Source organism: Phascolarctos cinereus, unplaced genomic scaffold (assembly GCF_003287225.1).
Source record: "Phascolarctos cinereus isolate Bilbo 61053 unplaced genomic scaffold, phaCin_HiC Scaffold_5;HRSCAF=322, whole genome shotgun sequence".
NCBI lineage: Eukaryota > Metazoa > Chordata > Mammalia > Diprotodontia > Phascolarctidae > Phascolarctos > Phascolarctos cinereus.
Window position 1 is genome coordinate 241,165,369 of NW_027555958.1, and position 20,534 is coordinate 241,185,902.

Genomic DNA, 20,534 nt, shown 5'->3' on the forward strand with positions numbered 1-20,534 from the left:
TGGCATAAAGCAGGTGCTATATAAAATGCTTAATTCCCTTCCCTTTAACAACAAACAGTGCTGGGTCTTGAGGCGTGAAAACCTTTCCTCCCTTGTGAAAGAGACTAAGAGGCTCGTGTACTTTACTACACTACCTCCCTTTAGGATAGCCCTATGAGGCTTGTTGTTTTCGTCCTTCACTCTCAAAGAGGACCGTGACATCAGGAAGGCAGTAAAAGGCAGGTGGCATCTGATGACTTGCAACTTTCTAGAGGGAACTGAACAAAGTTGTCATGTCAACTGTCGAGACAATTCCTGACCTCATCAGTGTCATGAACCAAGTAACCTAGGCTTCTGTGAGCAGTATGGAGTCATCTACCTCTAATAATTTTTTCTCTATTCCTGTGCCTCAGACTAGTGAGGAGTAATTAACTTTCACCTGGGAAAGAGTCCAGTATAGCATTTATATAATGCCTTAAGGTGTGCAGAATATTTCACAAATATTGTCTCATTTGATCCTCATAAGAACCCTGAGAGATGGGTGTAATTATTTTCTCCATTTTACAGATGAGGAAGCTGAGGCAGGTAGTGGTTAAGTGACTTGCCAAAAGTCACACAGCTAGTAAATATCTGAGGCTATATTTGAACTCAGGTCTTCTTGACTTCAGGTCAGTGCTGCATCCTCTGTGCCACCCCACCAGCCTTCTCTGGGACAACCCGAACTCCTCTCTCATATGGCCATTCTGGTAGGCAGAGATCTTAAAGAGACCCCATCTCGAAAACATTCATGTCCACCATTACACTGATGAAATAGCTGTGAACAGGCCAGACAAGGCCACAGTGGTAGGGAGCATAGTTCAGATGATGGCCCATATGAGGGACAAGGGAATGAGAGACCAAGCCCAGGAACATCTAGGGACCAGACCACCCAGTCATGTATTTAGAAATACAGTGATAGGTGGTTTGAACAAGTCATGGTATATGATTGTGATGGAATACTATTGTCCTATGAGAAATGACAAGCAGCATGATTTCAGAAAAAGCTGGGAAATATATGAACTGATACAAAGTGAAGTGAGCAGAACCAAGAGAACATTGTAGACAACAACAGCAATATTGTAAGGATAATCGACTGTGAAAGTCTTAGCTGCTCTGATTCAAGGCAATGATCCAAGATAATTCCAAAGGACCCATGATGAAAAATGCTATCTCCCTCTAGAGAGAGAACTGATAAACTCTTGAGTGCAAATTGAAGAATCCTTTTTTTAAAAATAATTTTAGTGTTAAAAATAAATTTATTTTTTTAAAAATATTTTTTAAAAAAGAAATACAGTGATAGGAAGAACACAGATAATTCCAGACACAGTTCAGAACAAGCTACTAACACTTGCTTCCCTACCATTTAAAAAAGTCCAGAGATTTACTGGACTGTGGTTTTTGGAAAACCCACATTCCCCACCTAGAAATCCCAATGTCGTCCGTTTACTGAGCAACTTGCAAGTTTTCCTATTTCAAGTGGATCCCGGAAGAGACTACATACAGCCTTGGAACACCTGCAACAGGCTCTGAAGCAGCCTTTCTCCTCAAGCCAGTGTGTATTATTGCTGCCCATGTTTTCAGAGGTCTCAGTCAATAGCTACCCAACTGAACCTTTGGCAAGCATCTAAGGATGCCCAGACTAACCCTCCCCACCCCAGGCTTCTAGGGTCTCATGCTCCCTGAAATGTCAATACCACTTGCTCTACCATTATTAAAAAGCAATTGTTCACCTAATAGCAGTCCCCAGATGCTACTCAACAGATATTCACCCTTTGTAATACCACTACCCTTTAACCAGAGATTTTTTTTTAAGTTGAGTGATATTAGAAGGTCTATCTAACAAAATGAATTTCTAGTCAAATGGATATAGCACATTAAATACTGTGCTTACCCAGTCCCCCTCAGACATTAACCCCCCTTACAAACAGGTTGAGACTCTGAGGCTAGAAGGTAAGGCCTCCATTCACAGCCATGATACTTTGCCTCATATATTAGCCCACACCTATGAGAACCTGGTTCCTGAAGCACACCGTTTTAATTTCCTCCACCAGAAAAAGCAGCATCCCTCCTTCTACCCACGAGATTGGGTCTGCTTCCAGCCTGACACCACAGTTGTCATCTAGGCCAGCAACCCCTGTGGAAAAGGGCTTAATACCCTCACCATAAGTGCCATGGAAGGACAGAGAAGCCTAAGAGCATTAGGAAGAGTGGTGTTGTCCTTTCCCCTCTCTATACCTTGTTTCAGGCCTCGTTTCTTACCTGCATCTCGCTGCCATCTTCCAGGAAAGCAGCCCTTAGGAAGATGCATCCTCGGAGTCACTTCTATAGGTCCCCACCTCCTCAGCAGCCACACTTATTGAAGACCCAAGAAAGAAACTTCTCTGTGTCAGAGTCCATGGTTCAACATTAACTATCAAATGATTTCGACATCAGAAATTAATAGGATTGTACTAATGGAAATGATATTAAGGAAGATGCATTACTATCTGCCTTGCTTTTACACCTTGAGGAATACTGGACCTTTCTATCTGAGAAATTGTTGCTGCTGAAAACTATTATACGTGCTGTCCCCCTCATTAGAATGTGAGTTCCTTGAAAGGTAGAGCTGTCTGTCTTTTCCCCTTGTATCCCCAAGGACTTACATGGTGCTTTTTGTACATAGTAAGTTCCAAATAAATGTTCTTTCATTCATTTACCCACTACAAGAGAGTCATATGCAATTAGACTTAAATAGCCACTAATCCAGTAAAAAGGGATACCCCAAGGGATGGGGGCATTCCTTTTTTCTGCGTTTGTGTCTTGAGAGTTCCTGTCACCATAAACACTATTTGTGATGGGATTCTCTTCTTGTTTGTTTGCTTTTTTTTTTTCTGTTGAGGCAGTTGGGGTTAAGTGACTTGTCTAGGGTCACCCAGCTAGTGTCAGGTGTCTGAGGCCAGATTTGAACTCAGGTCCTCCTGACTCCAGGGCTGGTGCTCTATCCACTGTGCCACCTAGCTGCCCCTGTTTGTTTATTCTTCCAGGCTACTTCTTTACATCAGACTAGAAGTTAGGCTGAGGCTTAGCACATTTCTATAGGGAAGGTCCAGGCTAGTCTTGTCACTGCTTTCTTGGCGTATTGAGTGTTATGTTGTTCTAGGATCTCAAGGACAGCTTGGCTGGGGATCTGCAGGCTTTCAGTAGTCTCAGAGTCTGATCCAGGGCAAAGACTGATTGCTGCCCACTTGATCTGAGCTCTACAATTTCCTGACCTGGGTTTGGCTCTGAATAAGAGGTCTGCAGGCTTATTCCTTTTGGAGTTTCTCTAGATTGCTCTTGGAATCAGCTACTATCAGCCACTTGGAAAGCTTTTCAGGTTCAGAGTGACAGACAGAACTGCAGGCCTCCCTTTGGTCTGGGATTCCTTCCCTGGTTATTCCTCTACAGGTGTCAGACTGGGCGAGGATTTGGAACTAAAACCCAGCCCTGATTCTGGGTTTTAGTCAGAGGCCCACTACTACTGTTTGCTTCTCAACTTGCTCCTCTCTTGGCATCTCCTCTATGTAGGGCCTAGGGATCACTCCTTACCCTGGACCACTAGGTACAGGTCCTCTCCTCAGTCTACCCTCAATCTGTTACCCAGAGCTGGGTAGTGGCCAACAACGCTGCCACTTAGCACTTGCTCTCTGTGTGATGCCTCTCTGTAAGCACGGGATCTCCTCTTGCCCTGGTGAAGAGCCTCTCCTTTGCACTGGACTGCTTCTGACCTTCCACAGTGTCCAACTGCCTCTCTGTCTGTCAGCCTGGGCTGGAGAAGCGATTCTTGGATTTCCCCATCAGGATTTGGTCTGGTGGGTTTTCTAGATCTATTTGGAGGAGTCTTATGGAAATAGGGGCTGATACTTGCTGTATTTCTTCCTACTACTCTGCCATCTTCAATCATACATGTTTGGAATAGGGCTTTTTCTCACTTTCTCAATGGTGGAGGTGGTGCAAAGAGAGGTGGGAAGGAAAAAAAGTGGGTCTTCATTTGAAAATAAAATACAATTTAATTTTTTAAAAATAAGATAGGTAGTGGGAATATTATCATCCCCATCTTATTACTGAAGAAGCAAAGGCTCCAAAAGATTAACTGACTTGTCAGAGATCAACCAGCCGGAAAATAAGAGTCAGAGCCAAGATCTGAACTCAGGTGTCCTGACTCCAAATCTTCATACTAGGGAGGCAAAATATTTTAGTGGATAGAGGACTATATGACTGTGGGCAAGTCATACAGTCTGGACCTGGAACTCAGTTTCTTCAATTGTAAAGTGGGAATAATACCTGTAGTACTTACCTCACAAGGTTGGCATGAGGCTCAAATAAGAGAACATATGTAAAGCGCTATGGAAATTTTGACATATGATCTCAATGTTACTTAGCATTATTAAACCGCATACCCTATCTCTCCCTTTTTTCCCTTCACCTCAGTGATTTTTTTTTCCCAGCTCATCGATGTCCAAAGTGGAGGACTGATCAGGTGTGTGATTAACCAATTAGAAGATTTATCTCCCCTGTAAGATTTTTCTTCAATCACAATCACACCACCCCTTCTCACCCAAAACTCTCCCACACTACCGCCTCCCTGTTCTGTGCAAGCTTCTGATCTTCCCCTTTCTGAGTCAGGTTTGGGTCCCTCAGAGGAGCTGTAAACTTACCAAGACCTGGGCACCTACAGCAGGCAGTCAGTTGGTCAATGAGCATTTATGAAGTGTCCATTATGTACCATGCACTGGGCTAAGTGCTGGAGGTTACAAGAAAGGCAAAAAACCAGACCCTGTTCTCAAGAAACTTAGAATCTAATGGGGAGACTAAATACAAACACTACATACAAACAGGATATACACAGGGTGACTTGGAGATAATCTCAGAAGGAAGGCACTCCCATTAAAGGGATTGAGAAAGGTTTCTGGCAGAAAGTAGAACTTTAGCTGAGACTTGAGCGATGCCAGACAAACTAAGAAGTAGAGGAGAAGCGACAGAGTATTCTTGGCGGGTGAGACGGCAAGCAAAAAAGTGTGGAGATGAGATGGGAGATGGAAAGTCACATTTAAGGAACTATAAGGAGACCAGTGTCCCTGAAATATATGGAAGGGAGTAAAGTATAAGGAGCCTGGAAAAGTAGGAAGGGGCCAGGTTATAAAGAACTTGAAAAGCCAGAGGATTTCATATTTGATTCTGGAGATTTAGAAGCCACTAAAAATCCTTGATCAAGGAAGTGACATTATTGTTTAGACTTTAGAAAAATCACCGTGGCTGTTGAATGGAAAAAATGATTGGAATGAGAGAAGACCTGAGGTCAGACAAATGAGAAGCCTATTACAATAATCCTGGCAAGGGGTGATGAGGGTCTGAACTAGGATTGTGGTGATATGAGTGGGAAGAAGGGCCACGCATGAGAGATGTTGTAAAGGTACTAATGACAAGATCTGGCAGCAGAATCAGCGGTGACACCAAAACTATAGGCCTGGGTAAATGGGATGAAATGGTGCCCTTGCCAGTAATAGGGAAATTTGGAAATGCAGGGGGTTTGAAGACAAAGATAATGAATTCTATTTTGGACATATTGAATATAAAATGCCTATAGGCATCTGTCCAAGAGACAGTCAGAGATTAATGACTGTAGTTAAGGAGAGAGCTAGGGTTAGATATATATAGATCTGGGAATCATCTGCAGAGAGATAATAATTGAACTCATGGGAGCTGATGAGATCATCAGTGGAGGTGGTATAGAGAGAGAAGAGAGGAAGAGCCAGGCTAGAACCTTGGGGTTCACCCATGCTTAATTGCCATGACATGAATCAGTATGCACCAAAGGAAGCTGAGAAAGAGCTTTTGGAGGACAAAGCAGTGTCACAAAGACCTGGAGCAAGGAAGATGGCTGACTCCAGGAGTGCCAAGGAGGAAACCCTTCCTCCAGAGGGTCAGCATCAGAAACCTTTTTTGGTCCTCAGCCTTTACTCCCAAGGTCTGGTATTTTTTTTTTAGTTGGAAAAGAATGGTCCCTGAAGGTGGGAGTGGGGTCTCTGTGTCAGGTGCTAGCCCCTGGTCCATTCCCAAGAGATGAAAATTGTGTGGGATAAAGTTTAGTCCACCAAAGGGATTAAGGTACATGTTGCTTCAGGACTTACTTTACTCCCAGGAGAGTTAGGGTAGGAAAAGGAAAAGTAGTTTCACCAAAAACAAAACAAAACAAAACAAAACAGCTATGGGCTCATCAGGGACTGTACACATCCATGCAGTCTTGGCCCTGGTGAAAGACCTGATAGACACTTCCTCGGAGGAATATGGCAGAAGCCTCCAGCAGGTAATCTGATACCCACAGCCAGAAGGGCACCCTAGCCTTCACTGCCACTTTCACATAGGAAAAGGTACTTACACACAGAACTCATGATAGCACCATAAGAACTTCATATGCTGAGATGCCTATTAGCTGAGGATAGCAGCTCAAGGCTGCCAGAACCATTACATAGGTGACCAGTGATAAGAGGGCACCCAGACCAGGCAATGACCTACAGAGGATGGCCAGGGTGAGGAAACAGGTCAGCACACTGGCAGAATTTCCCAGCACAAAAACCAAGTGGTCAACGTGGTACCCATAGGGTAGGCAAGAGTGGTTCTGCATTACAGGAAGTACCCTGTTGATCAGGGGATTCATGGCCCCCTCTGGCTGAGCTGAGCTGCAGTGGGCTCTTTCTACTATCTCTGGCCTTCCTCTCCTGGCTCCTGAAGTGGTGATCCCTCTCCCTCTGAAGTGGCTACCTACCCCTGCAGTTCACTCCCAGGGTAATTTTGGAGGGTAACCGACAGCAACAAAACCCTGGAAAGCTGCCGCTGAAGTGACAAACAGGCCAGGTAGCAAGATTTTCGCTGAGAAGTACTCTTCCAAGTAGGTGAGCACCATGGAGATGGAAAGGGCGATGCCAGGAGGGGAAAAGCACTGGGATGCCAAGGGAATATTGTGGAGCTGGTAGAGGAGGTTGGCTGGCACTCCAGGTGGCACACACCTTAGGTCAGGGCCAACCCACAGGACAGCAGAGCTCTAATACTCTGACCCGGGTTAAAGGAGAACAGGAAGGCTGGGGTCAGGCAGGACATGAAGGAGAGGAAACTAATTTTGGAGATGTAGCAGCTCAGGGTCAGTGTGACAGCTAACGCCAGGAAGGCCACAATTTGGGTTTCTCTGCCATGGGTACCACATAGAAAGGACCATCAGTCACCACCATCTCTAGTACCTGCACTGTTCAGATTGGGTCCAGCTCATCCTTTGACAAGTAGTCCCATATATTGCAGCCTGTGGGCCTAGATTTCCAAGGACTACCAGCACTAGGACAAGTAGGAGGGGAAATTCCACACTTCAGGCAGTTCCTTCAATAGAACTCACAATTCTATCTGAAATCTACTGAAGGCAGCCAAGGATCCCATGGAAAAGAGAGTCACCAGAATATGTGTGAACATTGTTTAGTCCTTAGAGCCTGCCATCTTAGCTGGCCTGCAGATCCTGAGGCTTTCAGGGCCATCTAGGTTCAGACTGGGGCTGTCTAGCTCTGTGCCACTGGCCTACTAAATGAGGAAGTCTTTTTCTAAGGAGGACAGCATGTTTGTAGGCAGCAGAGAAGGGGCCGGTGTATTGACGATCACAGAAAGTACGGATGAAAGTGAAGTTTGCAATCTGATGCCAAGACCCATTAGGTTTACCTTCTCTCATCTGACACTGTTGCCATCTTGATACCGGACCTCATTATTTCACACCTAGATTATTACAATAACCTGCTGTTTGGTCTCCCTGCCTCAAGTCTCTCCCCACTCCAGTTCATGCATCACTTATCTACCAAATGGAATCCTATGATCACAAATCTTCTAGAGCGCAGGTTTGACCATACTACCCCTCTACACACACACACACACACCACACACACACACACACACACACACACACACACACACGGTAAATTGCAGTGACTCCCTGTTCCCTCCATGGTCAAATGCTAAATCTTCTACTTGGCATTCAAGCCCTTCAGAACCTGGCTCACTTCCACTGACAGATTGGTTCCCAGAAGGTGACCATTATGTATCCCTTCGTGATTCTAGGGAGTCGGGTATGGGTGAAGTAGAATGTCTTTTTTCGTGCTATATCTCACAAACTCCCACTGATGTGCTTTACCATAATATTCCTGTCCCTCTCCCCACCATGATTGTCAATTGCTATCAATTAATCAGCCAGACTTAAATTTTGTTGTTCGGTTGTCTAACTCTTCGATTTTCTTGGCAGGTGTAGGAATGGTTTGCCATTTCCTTCTTCAGCTCGTTTTTCAAATGAGGAAATAAGACAAACAGGATTAAGTGACTTGCCCAGAGTCACACAGCTAGTAAGTATCTGAGGCCAGATCTGAACTCAGGAAGATGAATCCTCCTGACTCCAGACCTGCCACTCTTATCCACTGTGCCGCATCTAATCAATTAAAAGTCTCCCTATATATGCCTGAGTTTCATAGCCTTGCCCAGTTGGTCAAACAGGAAAATATACGTAGAGTGGTTGGGAAAATGGACTCAAACGTATAGAGCACAGGTAACAAAACTCACAGCTCCTGGAAGTCTTTTTGCCAGAGTCCTCAAGATATCCTTTGGTAGAAAAATCACCTTTTCCACTGGGTTCTTTGTAAAGCCTTCAATCTCTTGTCACCACATCTATTCTGTCCTTGGCTCCTGATACAGAAACCACTGTCAGTGAGCCATTCTGGGGACACTGCTAGGATACCAAGGAAAAAGACCAAATCCAAAATAATAATAACAATAATAACAATAATAATGTGAGGGGCAGCTAGGTAGCACAGTGGGTAGAGTACTAGCCCTGGAGTCAGGAGGACCTGAGTTCAAATCCAACCTCAGACACATAATACTCAATAGCTGTGTACTCTGGGCAAGTCACTTAACCCCAATTGCCTCACCAAAAAAAAAGAAAGAAAAAGAAAGAATGAAAAAGTCCAAATCCCCTGGACCCTTTGAAGTTCGTGAGGCTCCTCTGGCCAAGGTAAGGGAGAAAGCCAAGCCTGGGTCAGCTCCCTACTCACACTCATCCCAGTATCCAATCAATTGTCAGATCTTTTTGTTTCTACCTGCATGACCATTATTGCACCATTCCAATGATTAAAGCCCTCACCACCTCCACTGAACCATTATAGTAGCCTTTTCATTGATTTTCCTCCCTTGAGTCTCTGCCCATTACAATCCATTCCTTACAACTGCCAAAGTGATTTTCCTAAAGTACAGGAGTATCCTACTCAATAAATTCATCTGGTTCCCTTTTAACTGTAAGATCAAACATTTCTCAGTTTTAGTCTATCCTTTTAAAAACTTATTTTATGTAATTTTATAATGTACTTTAATACTAGTACAGTAGAACATGCGTATAATTTAATAAATAAGTAAATATAAATATTGCTAGTTGTGCAATGTTTAGTAGTGCAATGTCATAGTGCAGTGCACAGAGCTAGTTGTGCAATGTAGTAGTGCAGTGGATAGAGCACTGGGATTAGAACTCAGGAAGACTCATCTTCCTGAGTTCAAATCCAGCCTCAGACACTTACTAGCTGCGTGACCCTGGGCAAGTCACTTAATCCTGTTTGCCTCAGTTTCCTCATCTGTAAACTGAGCTGGAGAAGGAAATGGCGAACCACTCTAGTATCTTTGCCAAGAAAACCCCAACTGGGGTCATAAAGAATTGGACATGACTGAAATGACTGAACAATACAACAAATATAAACATATTGTTGGCATGCCGTCAAAACGTCTTATTAATAAGGTGCATGATGAAAAAAGTTTGAAGACCACTTTCTTTGCTCTTGAAACAGACTGTCCATATTGACTCTTTGGGTTTGTTAATAGGAAAATGGACTTCTGAACCCTCCCCAGTCTGCCTTCTTCCTCCTGTGTACCTGTAACCATCCATTTATGGATCTAAGAAAGAGAGACACAATTCATGCTGAAAATTTACCTAATTATAATTTGTTGATGTTAAAAAAAAAAGGATAGTCAATGGCACAGTAACCGGGGATACTTTTCTCCTGATTTGGAAAATGCCATACCATATGGCATCTATCCAGTAACTATTTAGTCCTGTCAGATTTGTAGGGTTAATCTGTTTGTCGTGTAGCCTATGTGTGTGTCCTCATAGGTTTGTCTAAATGCAGTTTGCTGGGAGACATAAATAAATATCTCTGGAATCTTACCCACCCCTCTCCAAGGGAGAATTTGATTCCTTGTTTGAGGGAGAACAGATTAGAGCTGTTTGGTTGGCCTACTTAGCTCTTCTAGTGTAGAATTATATATACCTGTCTGTCCCCCTAAATATTGCTAGCCTAGGGGAAATTATTTTTTTAGGTTTACATTGCTCTTTTGATCACCATCCCTTATCTGGAAAGAAGTGTCCCAAGCTATATCTGGAGGCTTGGCTCCCTTTCTACCAATGGTCTCAAAGACCACTGCAAATACTGAATAGTGAACAAATTAATTTATCTGAGCTAATAGCAAACAGAAATCAGAAAAATGAAACAGATTAGAAAATACCAGATAATACACAGAGTAAATGAGCTCTCCACTGGGAGCAAGATAGGTCGGCTCAACAGAGAAAGAGACATAGAGACCCAATCTCAACCCAATGGGAAACTCCCTGAAGTCTCTAGTGAGATAAGCTGGAAAAAGGGTTGTGCTTGGGGAACATGTCGATTTCTTCCCAGTCTTTCTCTCCCTTTAGCTGTCTGTCAAGAGAGCTTCAAACTATGCTTGTCCTTTCTCAGAGCAAGAAGCCCAAAGAAGTCTCCTCTCATGAGTTCTTGCCAATACCACTCTCCACCAATGAGGAGAGTCTTATACAAATGTCCAGGCTTGAACCCTGGGTTCCACATTGTTTTATACTAAGGAGTAAACAAAGAGAACCGGGGCTCTTTACAAACACACCATGCTAGGATAAATAGACACTTTTGGGTGGCTGAGTACTCTTCACCCATTCTGTCTCTCAGCCAAACTGGCCTACTTTCAGTTACCCATATACAACATTCCATTTCTGGGCTCCTTGTGTTTGCATAGTCTGACCTCCATTCCTAAAATACATCCCTAATCAACTCCACCCCTTAGAAATCCTTGTTATTGTTGTTGTTCAGTCCTGTCCAATTCTTGTGACCCCATGGACCACACTGTCTAGGAGGTTTTCTTGGCAAAGATACTGGGGTGGTTTGCCATTTTCTTCTCTGGTGGATTAAGGCAAATAGAGGTTAAATGACTTGCCCAGGGTCACATAGCTAGTGAGTGTCCAAGGCCAGACTGGAGCCACCTCTACATGAGGTCTTTCCTGATCTCACTAAAGTTCATTCCCCCTCCCCCCAATTACTTTGTGTTTACATATATTTTGTCATCACCCCCAACCTCTGTCTTCTACCCTCTCATACACTTTAAGTTCAGGGACCGTTTCCTCTTTGTCTTTGTGTACCCAGTGTTAGCACAGGTATCTAAGTAGGGCTTATTAAATGTTTGTTGATGGATGATTGATTGACAATGACTCAGGGGTTGGTACAATTCCTTTGGGGCTTGGTGGTTACACCTATTTATTCATCAGTTACCCTGACTGTACCTATGTCTCCTCCCTCCTCTCCTTCCACTTGGAGGAAGCCTAACTGCTTCACTGAATTTATTAAGGTCACATAAGACTTGCTGCTAGGTCTAAAGAATAATTCTCCATCTTTACCCCCTTAAATTTGCCATTTCTCTCCATACAGTGGACCATAACATAATCCTCCTCCAAAGGATCACACATTTAGGGCTGGATAGACCTTAGAGGTCACTGAGTGCAGGCCCCGGTCTTCCCAGTTTATTTTACAGATGAGGCCAGTAGAGGTAGGGTGTGAACTAAGGTCTGGTGGTGTCACGTTCAGCCCTTCACATTTACCACTCATTGCACCACCATGCCTCCTCAGTATCTTTCTGTGGAAAAATACCAGTGACAGGTGGCACTGAGAGGTAAACTTGGTCAAGCTCAGCACATTTCCACCTGGAAGATGCTGCAGCCTCCTTAATCTCCATCCTTCTGTTTCCTAAGTGGCAGGTCTCTGCCTGCTGCTACAACAGCTTCAGATCCAGTCACCTTCTGTTAACCACAGGAGTCTCCTACTACTTCATCCTTGGTCTTCTTTTTGGCAAGACATCCCTTGCCCAGGGAATGGCTATACTTCTCAAGGGAGATTCTAAAGCAAATTTCAAAAATAACACAACCCCATGATGTTTATAAAGCTAACCTTTAAGGTCTGAAAAAAAAACTCTCGTTACATACATTACCTCAGCTGAGTCTCACAACTCTATGAGGGAAGTACAGATGAGGAAACTGAGGCTCAGGAAAATCAGAAGACATGCCCATGGTTACATAGCTAATAAAGCACATCCTGTTTTTTCATTGTTTTCCATTATAAATTAGGGTACAAAGTCCCATGAAAAGATTTCTACCCCTGCCCCCAACATACTAAGTTTAAGATTTTTTTTTCATTATAATAGTTCCATTCCCCCCCTGGCTATGCTTCTGACTCCCTGAACTTGAATACCATGCCTCAGTTTTAGTTTCACTTTGGAACTTCCCTCTGCACCTGGGGCCTCTTCACCCTGAAATATCTAACTTTTCCTGTAGCCTTCTCACTTAGGAATAATTGCCTTCTGCAGTACAGGCTTCCATTTCCTATTGTTGAGTTTTTCTTGGGGTCTCCATTTTGGGGAGAGGTCTAAGCCAGTCATCCTTTATTCCCTTCCCAGGGGGACTTCGAAGTTCCCTCTAAAGGTACCTTTCTCCCTACCCCCCATACCCCAGGTCCTTGGTCCTGAAGTTAGGAAGACCTGAGTTCAAATACAGCCTCTGACATTTACCCTGTGACCCTGGGCATCACTTAACCTCTGTCTATCTTAATTTCTTTTTTTTTTTTAGGCAATTGGAGTTAAATGATTTGCCCAGGGTCACACAGCTAGTGTCAAGTGTTTGGTCTAAGGCTGGATTTGAACTCAGGTCCTTCTGACTTCAGGGCCTGTGCTCTACCCCCTGCACCACCTAGCTGCCCCAATGGTGGGTTTTGTTTATTTTTAGGCAATTGGGGTTAAGTGACTTGCCCAAGGTCACACAGCTAGTAAGTGTCAAGTGTTTGGTCTGAGGCTGGATTTGAACTCAGGTCCTCCTGACTTCAGGGCCTGTGCTCTATCTACTGTGCCGCCTAGCTTCCCCTGTCTTAATTTCTTCAACTGTAAAATGAAGATAATAATAGCACTGATCTCCCAGGGTTGTTGTGAGAACCACATGGCATAATATTTATAGTGCTCAGCACAGCGCCTGGCATATAGTAAGCACTAAATAAATGCTTGCTCCTTTCACTTTCTCAGCTTTTCCTCTCCTTTTTGTGTGTGGTATAGTGAACGTAAGCGTCTTAAAGGCAGGATCAGTCTTCCTTTTTGTTTCTCTTGGTACCCCCAGAGCTTAGCACAGTGCCTGGCATGTAGTCATGCTTCAACGCCTTGACCAACCCTATAACACGTTGGGTATTAATATACGCAAGCACACGACCGTTTTTATGTGTACCTTCTCAATTCTGAGGTCTCTGTTGGGTTATTCCTTATGGCCTTCCAATATTTATTCATTCATTCAGTAAATATTTATTAAGCATTTGTTTAATGAAAAGTACCCTTCCAGGTCCTCAAGAAATGACCAGCAAGTGGATAGAGCTCCGACCTTAGAGTCAGGAGGACCCGAGTTCAAATACGTTCTCAGACACATAACATTTACTAGCTGTGTGACTCTGGGCAAGTCACTTAACCCCAACTGCCTTGCCAAAAAAAAAAAGCTGCACTAAGACTTTTAGGACACTGCATATATGCACATGCTGAGCCAAGTTATGAAGCGTTTTAACATTCATGGCTCACATACACTTCAATATATATCATTCATTTCAACTCAAAGGACCATATTTACTTGATCAGTCAATTAACAAGCATTTATTAAACGCTCAGACACAATACAAAAGTGAGACAATCCCTGCCCTCCAAGAACTTACATTCTATGGGGGGATACAACCTGTATGAAGGAGTGATCATAGAAGTGACTTTAAGCCGAGGCAGTCACAGGGAGAGCCATAGGGCAGTAGATTCTCATGTTCTTTCCAGCAACATTGGTAATATTGATTTAATTATTGTTCCCTGAGCAAATGGTGAAAGACTGCTGCTTGTCGGTTTGTGTGTGGGGATGAGGATGGGGGAGGGGGGCTGGATTTGCATACAGAGGCAGGACAGATAATTTGATGTCCATGCTAACTAGGTCCTAGTGTCCTGGGAAAGGGCTAGATGGGATGAAACCCGGTGTGGGGCCAGCTTGCTATATCTAGGGTAGCTCCTTCCAGAGACAGTCCCCAAATGTATTGAAAAATACTCTAGGGTAGGGAAGGGGAGGATCTTCAGAGGTCCAGGTTGTGATGGAGAATGGTAGGCAGTGGTACAGAAAGTGGCAAGATACCCAGTCTAGAGTAGCTAGGTGGCGCAGTGAATAGAGCACCCGACCCTGGAGTGAGGAGGACCTGAGTTCAAATCCAGCCTCAGACACTTAACACGTACTAGCTGTGTGACCCTGGGCAAATCACTTAATGCCTCACCAAAAACTGGAAAAAAAAAAGATACCCAGACTTGGCTGGACCTTGGTGTTCTGGTTGAATGACTGGCACACAGGCATGAAATAATTCATATATCATCAATAAATAAACATTTATTAAGCACTTGCTATGTGCCAGGCACTGTAAAAAGTGCTGGGGATACAAAAAGAGGCAAAAGCCAGTTCCTGCCCCCAAGGACTCACAGTCTAAATGGGGAGACAACATGCAAACAAATAGATACAAAGCAAAATACATACAGGATAAAAAGGAAATTACTAAAAGAGGGAAAGCACTGGAATTAAGGATTGTTGGGAAAAGGCTTCATGTAGAAGGTGGGATTTCAATAGGGACCTATTGTTGTTGTACATCCTTTATTTTTAAAGAGCACCAGGGACATCACAGGGTGATGCCTTCTCTTGACTGTGAATTGGGCTTGAGTGAGGCAGAGTCTCCCAGAATCATTGAAGTCCAGTTGGGACTTAAAGGAAGCTAAGGAGGTCAATAGTCGGAGCAGAGCAGGGAGAGACATGTGCTGATACCATTTTTCTTTCTGGCAAAGGAGTTGTAGAATTTAGGATCCAATTGGACTTGGGATCCAGTGCGATCTGGTACTCAGGAGTGTCGGTGTTTTCTTGGTCTCAATAGACTGGTTGCTAACCAGGCTTGCTGACTACTTTGGGACTTTGCTAGCCCATTCTGCAGGGCAAGTGAACTCCACTTTTTTTGTACTGCCTTTCTCTTACAGTACTCTAACCAGACAGGCTTATACCCGTTTTACAGATGAATAAACTATGGTTAGAGAAGCTAAGTGATGGCCGCCAGTTAATAAGCAGCAGGACTGGGACTTGACCCCACTATTGCTGAGTCTGTCTAGTATTCTTTCCATTACAGTCTCATGAGGAATTCCACATTGAAAATAATAATCATAGCTAACATTTATATAGTGCTTACTATGTGCCAGGCACTGTGCTAAGTACTTTATAATTGTCACCTCATTTGGTCCTCAGAACAACTCTGGGAGATAGGTGCTATTATCACCTCCATTTTACCTTTGAGGAAACTGAGTTAGACAGAGGTCAGGGTCAAACAGCTAATAAGGTCTAAGGCTGCATTTGAACTCAGGTCTTCCTGACTCCAGGTCCACTACAACACCTCGCTACCCAAAATCTGAAGAAGTCTATAAAACAATAATAGCTACTATAGCATTTAAAGGTTTACAAAGCACTTTCCTCACAAAAGATCCTGTAAGTTAGATGATACAATTTTTGTTATCCTTATTGTATAGATGGAGGATCTTTGCCTTTACTTTAGCAACTATGGAGGTTTGAATTTCTGTAAAAGTCTTGTTGTATATAAGAAGTATATTTAGATTGATTCAGTGGAGGTGGTAGGGACTTCGATTCAGCTCCTTCCCCTGCCACATACTAATACTGTCTGTTTGACCCTGGCAAATCACAACTCTAAAAGTGCCCTAGTCAATTTTCCAAAATTATAAATTATAGAACTGTTGCTATTTGTATTAGGAGAAGGAATTTTCTCATGGGGAAACTTCTTTTATTCATTATTATTATTATTATTATTATTATTATTATTATTATTATTTTTCCATGGGGAAACTTCTTAGTCAATGAAATTACAGGTCTGGTACCTCCCCTTCCCCCCCCCAAAAGAGTGCTTAACACTTCTTTAAAACCTCATTTTCTTCCTCTTTCAAGTCTGAAGAAGAAAACCTGCTTCCCTGAATTGTTTTGAGGGTCAAATCAGATAATGGACATGACAGCAGCATTGCACAAATGGGAGGTGCTATTATCTTCATCAACTCAGCTGTTTTCATAGTCTCAACTGTCATGTCTACCAAACATCTAAGCCATCCCAGCCTTGGGCAAAATGGTGAAATAGGCAATGCTTGTCCTGCTATTCTCTCTCTAATTCCACCTTACCTTAAAGGAAAATTGATATTAAAAGGTTTCATGGTTGAAACCTTAATTAGTTTACAGAAAATGTATGGGTCAGCACCCTACTTCAAGTCCCACATATAAAAGGTTACCAAATCATACAGGTGTGGCCAATATTTTGCCACAAAAGCTGTCAAAAGAAGTCATGGCCAGATTTTTTTTGGTTTTGCTTTGGGTTACCCTAATCACATGTGTACCAAATTATTGATATTATTCCGACTCTAGTTCTAGAGTGGGGAAAGGAAATGAATGACTGGGTTGCAACATAACGCTGAGTCAGGCTCTAAGGCTCTCTTCCCTTTTTCTTTTCTGTTCTCCTTCCAAATAAAATAAGAGCTCGCCTTTACGCAGCACGCTTCACTTTTTCAAAATGCACTGACATCTGTTTTCTCATTTTATCCTCACCACAGCCCTTCGAGGCAGATATTATTTCCTGATTCCTGATGTGGAAACTGAGGCACGGCCAGCTTTGGCAGGAAAACAGCCTCTGGGGTTGACTCGGCATCATATTGCAGCCTATTCATTCATTCCCCATCGCCACTTTCGGGTCAAACCCAAGAAGCTTGCTCGGTTCCGGATTGGTGGACCGGGAGGGGCCAGTATACTAGCAAAGACCACCTCTCTCCTCGCTCTCCTGTTTCAGACCCTCGTTCTCAAGCTTTCCTTGCTTCTCCTCCCCTTCCCCCCCAGATAAGGAGCAGGTGGTAGGTCCCGCGGCCAGCGCGCAGGCGCAAGATGCGGAGGCGGGGCGTGCGCGGCATCGATTTCGGGCTACGGCGGGAGCAAGAGTAGCCGCCAGTCGCCCGTGGAGTGCGCAGGCGCTTGGCGGTTACCGGTCTCGCCATGGAGCGGAAAGGTGAGCTGCGGAGCGGCCTCCCACGGCCGGGGCCACGCGGGGAGCGGGGTGGGGGAGGGCAACGGCCGCCTCGCCGGCCCAGGGTGGGGCGAGGGCAGACCGGAGACCCCGAGCTTTCATCGGATCCCCGAAGGCCTTGTCTCGGGGCGTGCACACCCCCCCCACCTTTCCCCGGTTCCTTGAGCTGGCGGCACCCCTCATCCTCCCCAGCCTCCCGATCCGCCCCGCGGGGTCCGGTACCCCCTCCGCCGGTGTCTCCTCAGCCTGGCCCGAGGTCCCTGCCCTCCCCGGTCCAGTATGCTGCATCGCCCACACTCACCGCCCCGGCCTAAGACCCTTCCTCCACCCGGGGCCCCCTCTTGCACCCCGTGGGCTCCGCTTCTGGCTGTTGGGGGGCCGCGGCCACCCCGCCGCCACCCTCCGACCCTAATGCCACTGCGGTGGCCTCACCTGGCCGCCCTTCCCCGCCCGGGTCCGCGCTCCACGTCACCTGGGTCCCCACCCTTCCACCGCGCTCCCCTTTCACGAACTCCTCTCTCCTGCAGTGCTTGCGCTCCAGGCCCGAAAGAAACGGACCAAGGCCAAGAAGGACAAAGCCCAAAGGAAGTGAGTCCTGTAAACAGTCTACCCTTCCCCGCCCCCCCACCCGTTTCTTTCTCCCTCTCCCCCGCGACCTTAAACGCTGTGTGCCTGCAGTCGGGCATTAAGCTGCAGCACATGGCCTAGCCTCGGAAGCCAGCGAGGGACGCTCTCTCTATGTGTGAGGGATTCCCCCCATCCCTCACCTCTTCCTCCTATGCCCGAATGCGTATCTTAAGGACCCCTGGCTTGGCCACATTTGGACAGTTGGAGGAAGGGGATTGTGGGACCCCGGCTAGGGCAGGCTGGCAGTGTCTTCTGTTGGCAGTTAGGGAGGAGAGGTTTCTTCCCTAACTTTGACCTCCCACCGGGAGCTGGTATATCGTTAGTCATTCATTTCTAAGTCACCGAAATCTTTGCTAGCCTGTGTGTGTCGTGCTGCTTCCCAGTGTGCCTTCCCTGGCCATCTAGGCTTCCCCATCATTTTGCGCAGTGCTTTGGTAGAGTAGGCGGCCCAATGAGATATTTTTAGGATGAATCTTCAGGGTGGATTCCTTGGATTTCTTGCAAGCAGGAAGATCAGATTCATCTCTTTTTACAGGGTTTATGAAGTTGTTGATATGAAATTAACCTTTTTGAGCACACTTAGTAGTTATCTCCTGAGCTGCTTGAGGGCAGGGACTTTTGGCTTTAGTTGTGCGCCTCCCCTCTCCCTTTTTGTGGCTTATCTTATTTATCTTGCAATATATGGTAGAACTTCGATAATTGTTTGAATTTTTTAAAACTTATTCCTCAAATACAAACAAGACCAAATCACTCCATATAAGTCAGTTATGGAGGAGTATCAAATATGAAAGTTATTAATGAGAAGTTTGTGATACCGATTCAGATTATAATTTTTCCCCCACTGGAATGGATACTCCTGATTTAAACTTGTAATGGGAAACATACTGCATTGCTGCTTCTGGAATAATAGAGCTGCTTTCTGATATAGTTTCTACCGAAGAGGTTTATTAATGAATTGTACTAATATTTCAACGTGAAGGTCCATAAAAATCAGATTTTAAACAATTTGTGTTCAGAAAATTAGCTCTTTATTGTGGTGTAGACAAATTCTTCGATATTAATTGTAGGCCTTGTTATTTTCTACATTTATCTTGTTTCTATTTATTTGGGTTTTTGTTGTTTCTTTGCATTAGTGGTTTTGGGGTTTGAGGTTTGAGGGTTTTTTGGTAGACTCTAGTTTTTAGATAATGTGTTGAAAATCCGTTAGAGAACTTGTCAAATTGCCTTCTTTAATAACAGGACCAGAAAGATGCCTTCAGAAGCGCTCCCCCCTCCAAAAAAAAAATTGGGGGGGAAACAAGTAGCAGCTTCCAATTTTTTATTTGTTGTAGCTGGGTCATACGATAATAGTCTTAGTCTCTTTGTTTTGTTTTGCTTTGCTTTCAATACCCAACTTAAGGAGTATTTTTATTTTCCTTTATGAAGTACTGTAACTTACACATTTTATACACACATTTAAATTTGATCCATATATGGATTATCAAAAACAATTTTTTAACCAAATTGGACAGAATAAGGTTGCTCTGACACTAGCTGCTGCAGTATGAGTAGGCAAATCATTTAACCCTTCCATATTTCAGTTTTCCCAAATCTAAGTGGGGATGATAATGGCCATCTTAAATACTTCGGAGTTGTAAGGTAAAGAGAATATGATACCTATGAATTAATCATCAAGCATTTATTAAATGCTTACTATTTGCCAGCATTGTGCTTTAGATACAAAGGAAAAATAAAACCAATCTCTCCCATCAAGGAGCTTATGTTATTTTTGCAAGTTAGAAGACATGTAGTTATAAGGTTCTGGTATTATTATTGCCCATTCTACCCAGACTGTATGTGTGTAGTAGAGCTTCAATATTTGTTTGAATTTGATTTATTTTTTATTTACTCCTCAAATACATTCAAACCCAATTCTGGGCTTGAACTTTTGTCAGTATGTGGTCCTGAATTAGACTAATTTTAATATTAGCCTGAAAGAAATGTAATCCAATATATATTCCACATCCTGGTGTGTATTATTTTGGGGTTGTCCTGTTATATAGTTATCTCATTGTTCTATATTGGTATAGTCTCACTCTAGGGTTAATTCTACACAGATAGCAATTCTTTGCCTTTGATACAAGACTGTAAATTCCTTTAAGTCAGAGGCCTTGACTTATCTTTGTAGCTTCTCCATGGGCATAGTGCCCATAAGAGTATACAATAGGCAGTTAAGTTGAATCTATGGAGGAAAAAGTGGTATATTAATCCAGTAATCATTGTTACTTCATTTTATAAAAATGTATAAGTGTGTAAGTGCTATTACTTATTGATTCAGTTTAGTTTCAGAAAGTATTAAAAATTTTCATTTGTAATTTCTCTTTACTTGCTAGAGACTTC

General features: G+C 43.9%; 1 protein-coding gene and 1 pseudogene across 7 annotated transcripts in view; one reads left to right on the forward strand and one right to left on the reverse strand.

Annotated features, from left to right (window-relative positions):
- Nucleotides 1–6,811: 6,811 nt before the first annotated feature.
- LOC110217208 (solute carrier family 52, riboflavin transporter, member 2 pseudogene) lies at nucleotides 6,812–7,494 on the reverse strand (annotated as a pseudogene).
- Nucleotides 7,495–17,398: 9,904 nt separating this feature from the next.
- Nucleotides 17,399–20,534, forward strand: part of SRPK1 (SRSF protein kinase 1) — an 83,713-nt gene continuing 80,577 nt past the window's right edge. For all 7 annotated transcript variants that reach the window (XM_020999460.2, XM_020999463.2, XM_020999462.2 and 4 more), the window contains exons 1-2: nucleotides 17,399–17,510; nucleotides 18,056–18,116. In XM_020999460.2, coding sequence (XP_020855119.1) covers nucleotides 17,498–17,510; nucleotides 18,056–18,116 — 74 coding nt within the window. In that variant the 5' untranslated portion in view covers nucleotides 17,399–17,497. The remainder of the gene's footprint in view (nucleotides 17,511–18,055; nucleotides 18,117–20,534) is intronic.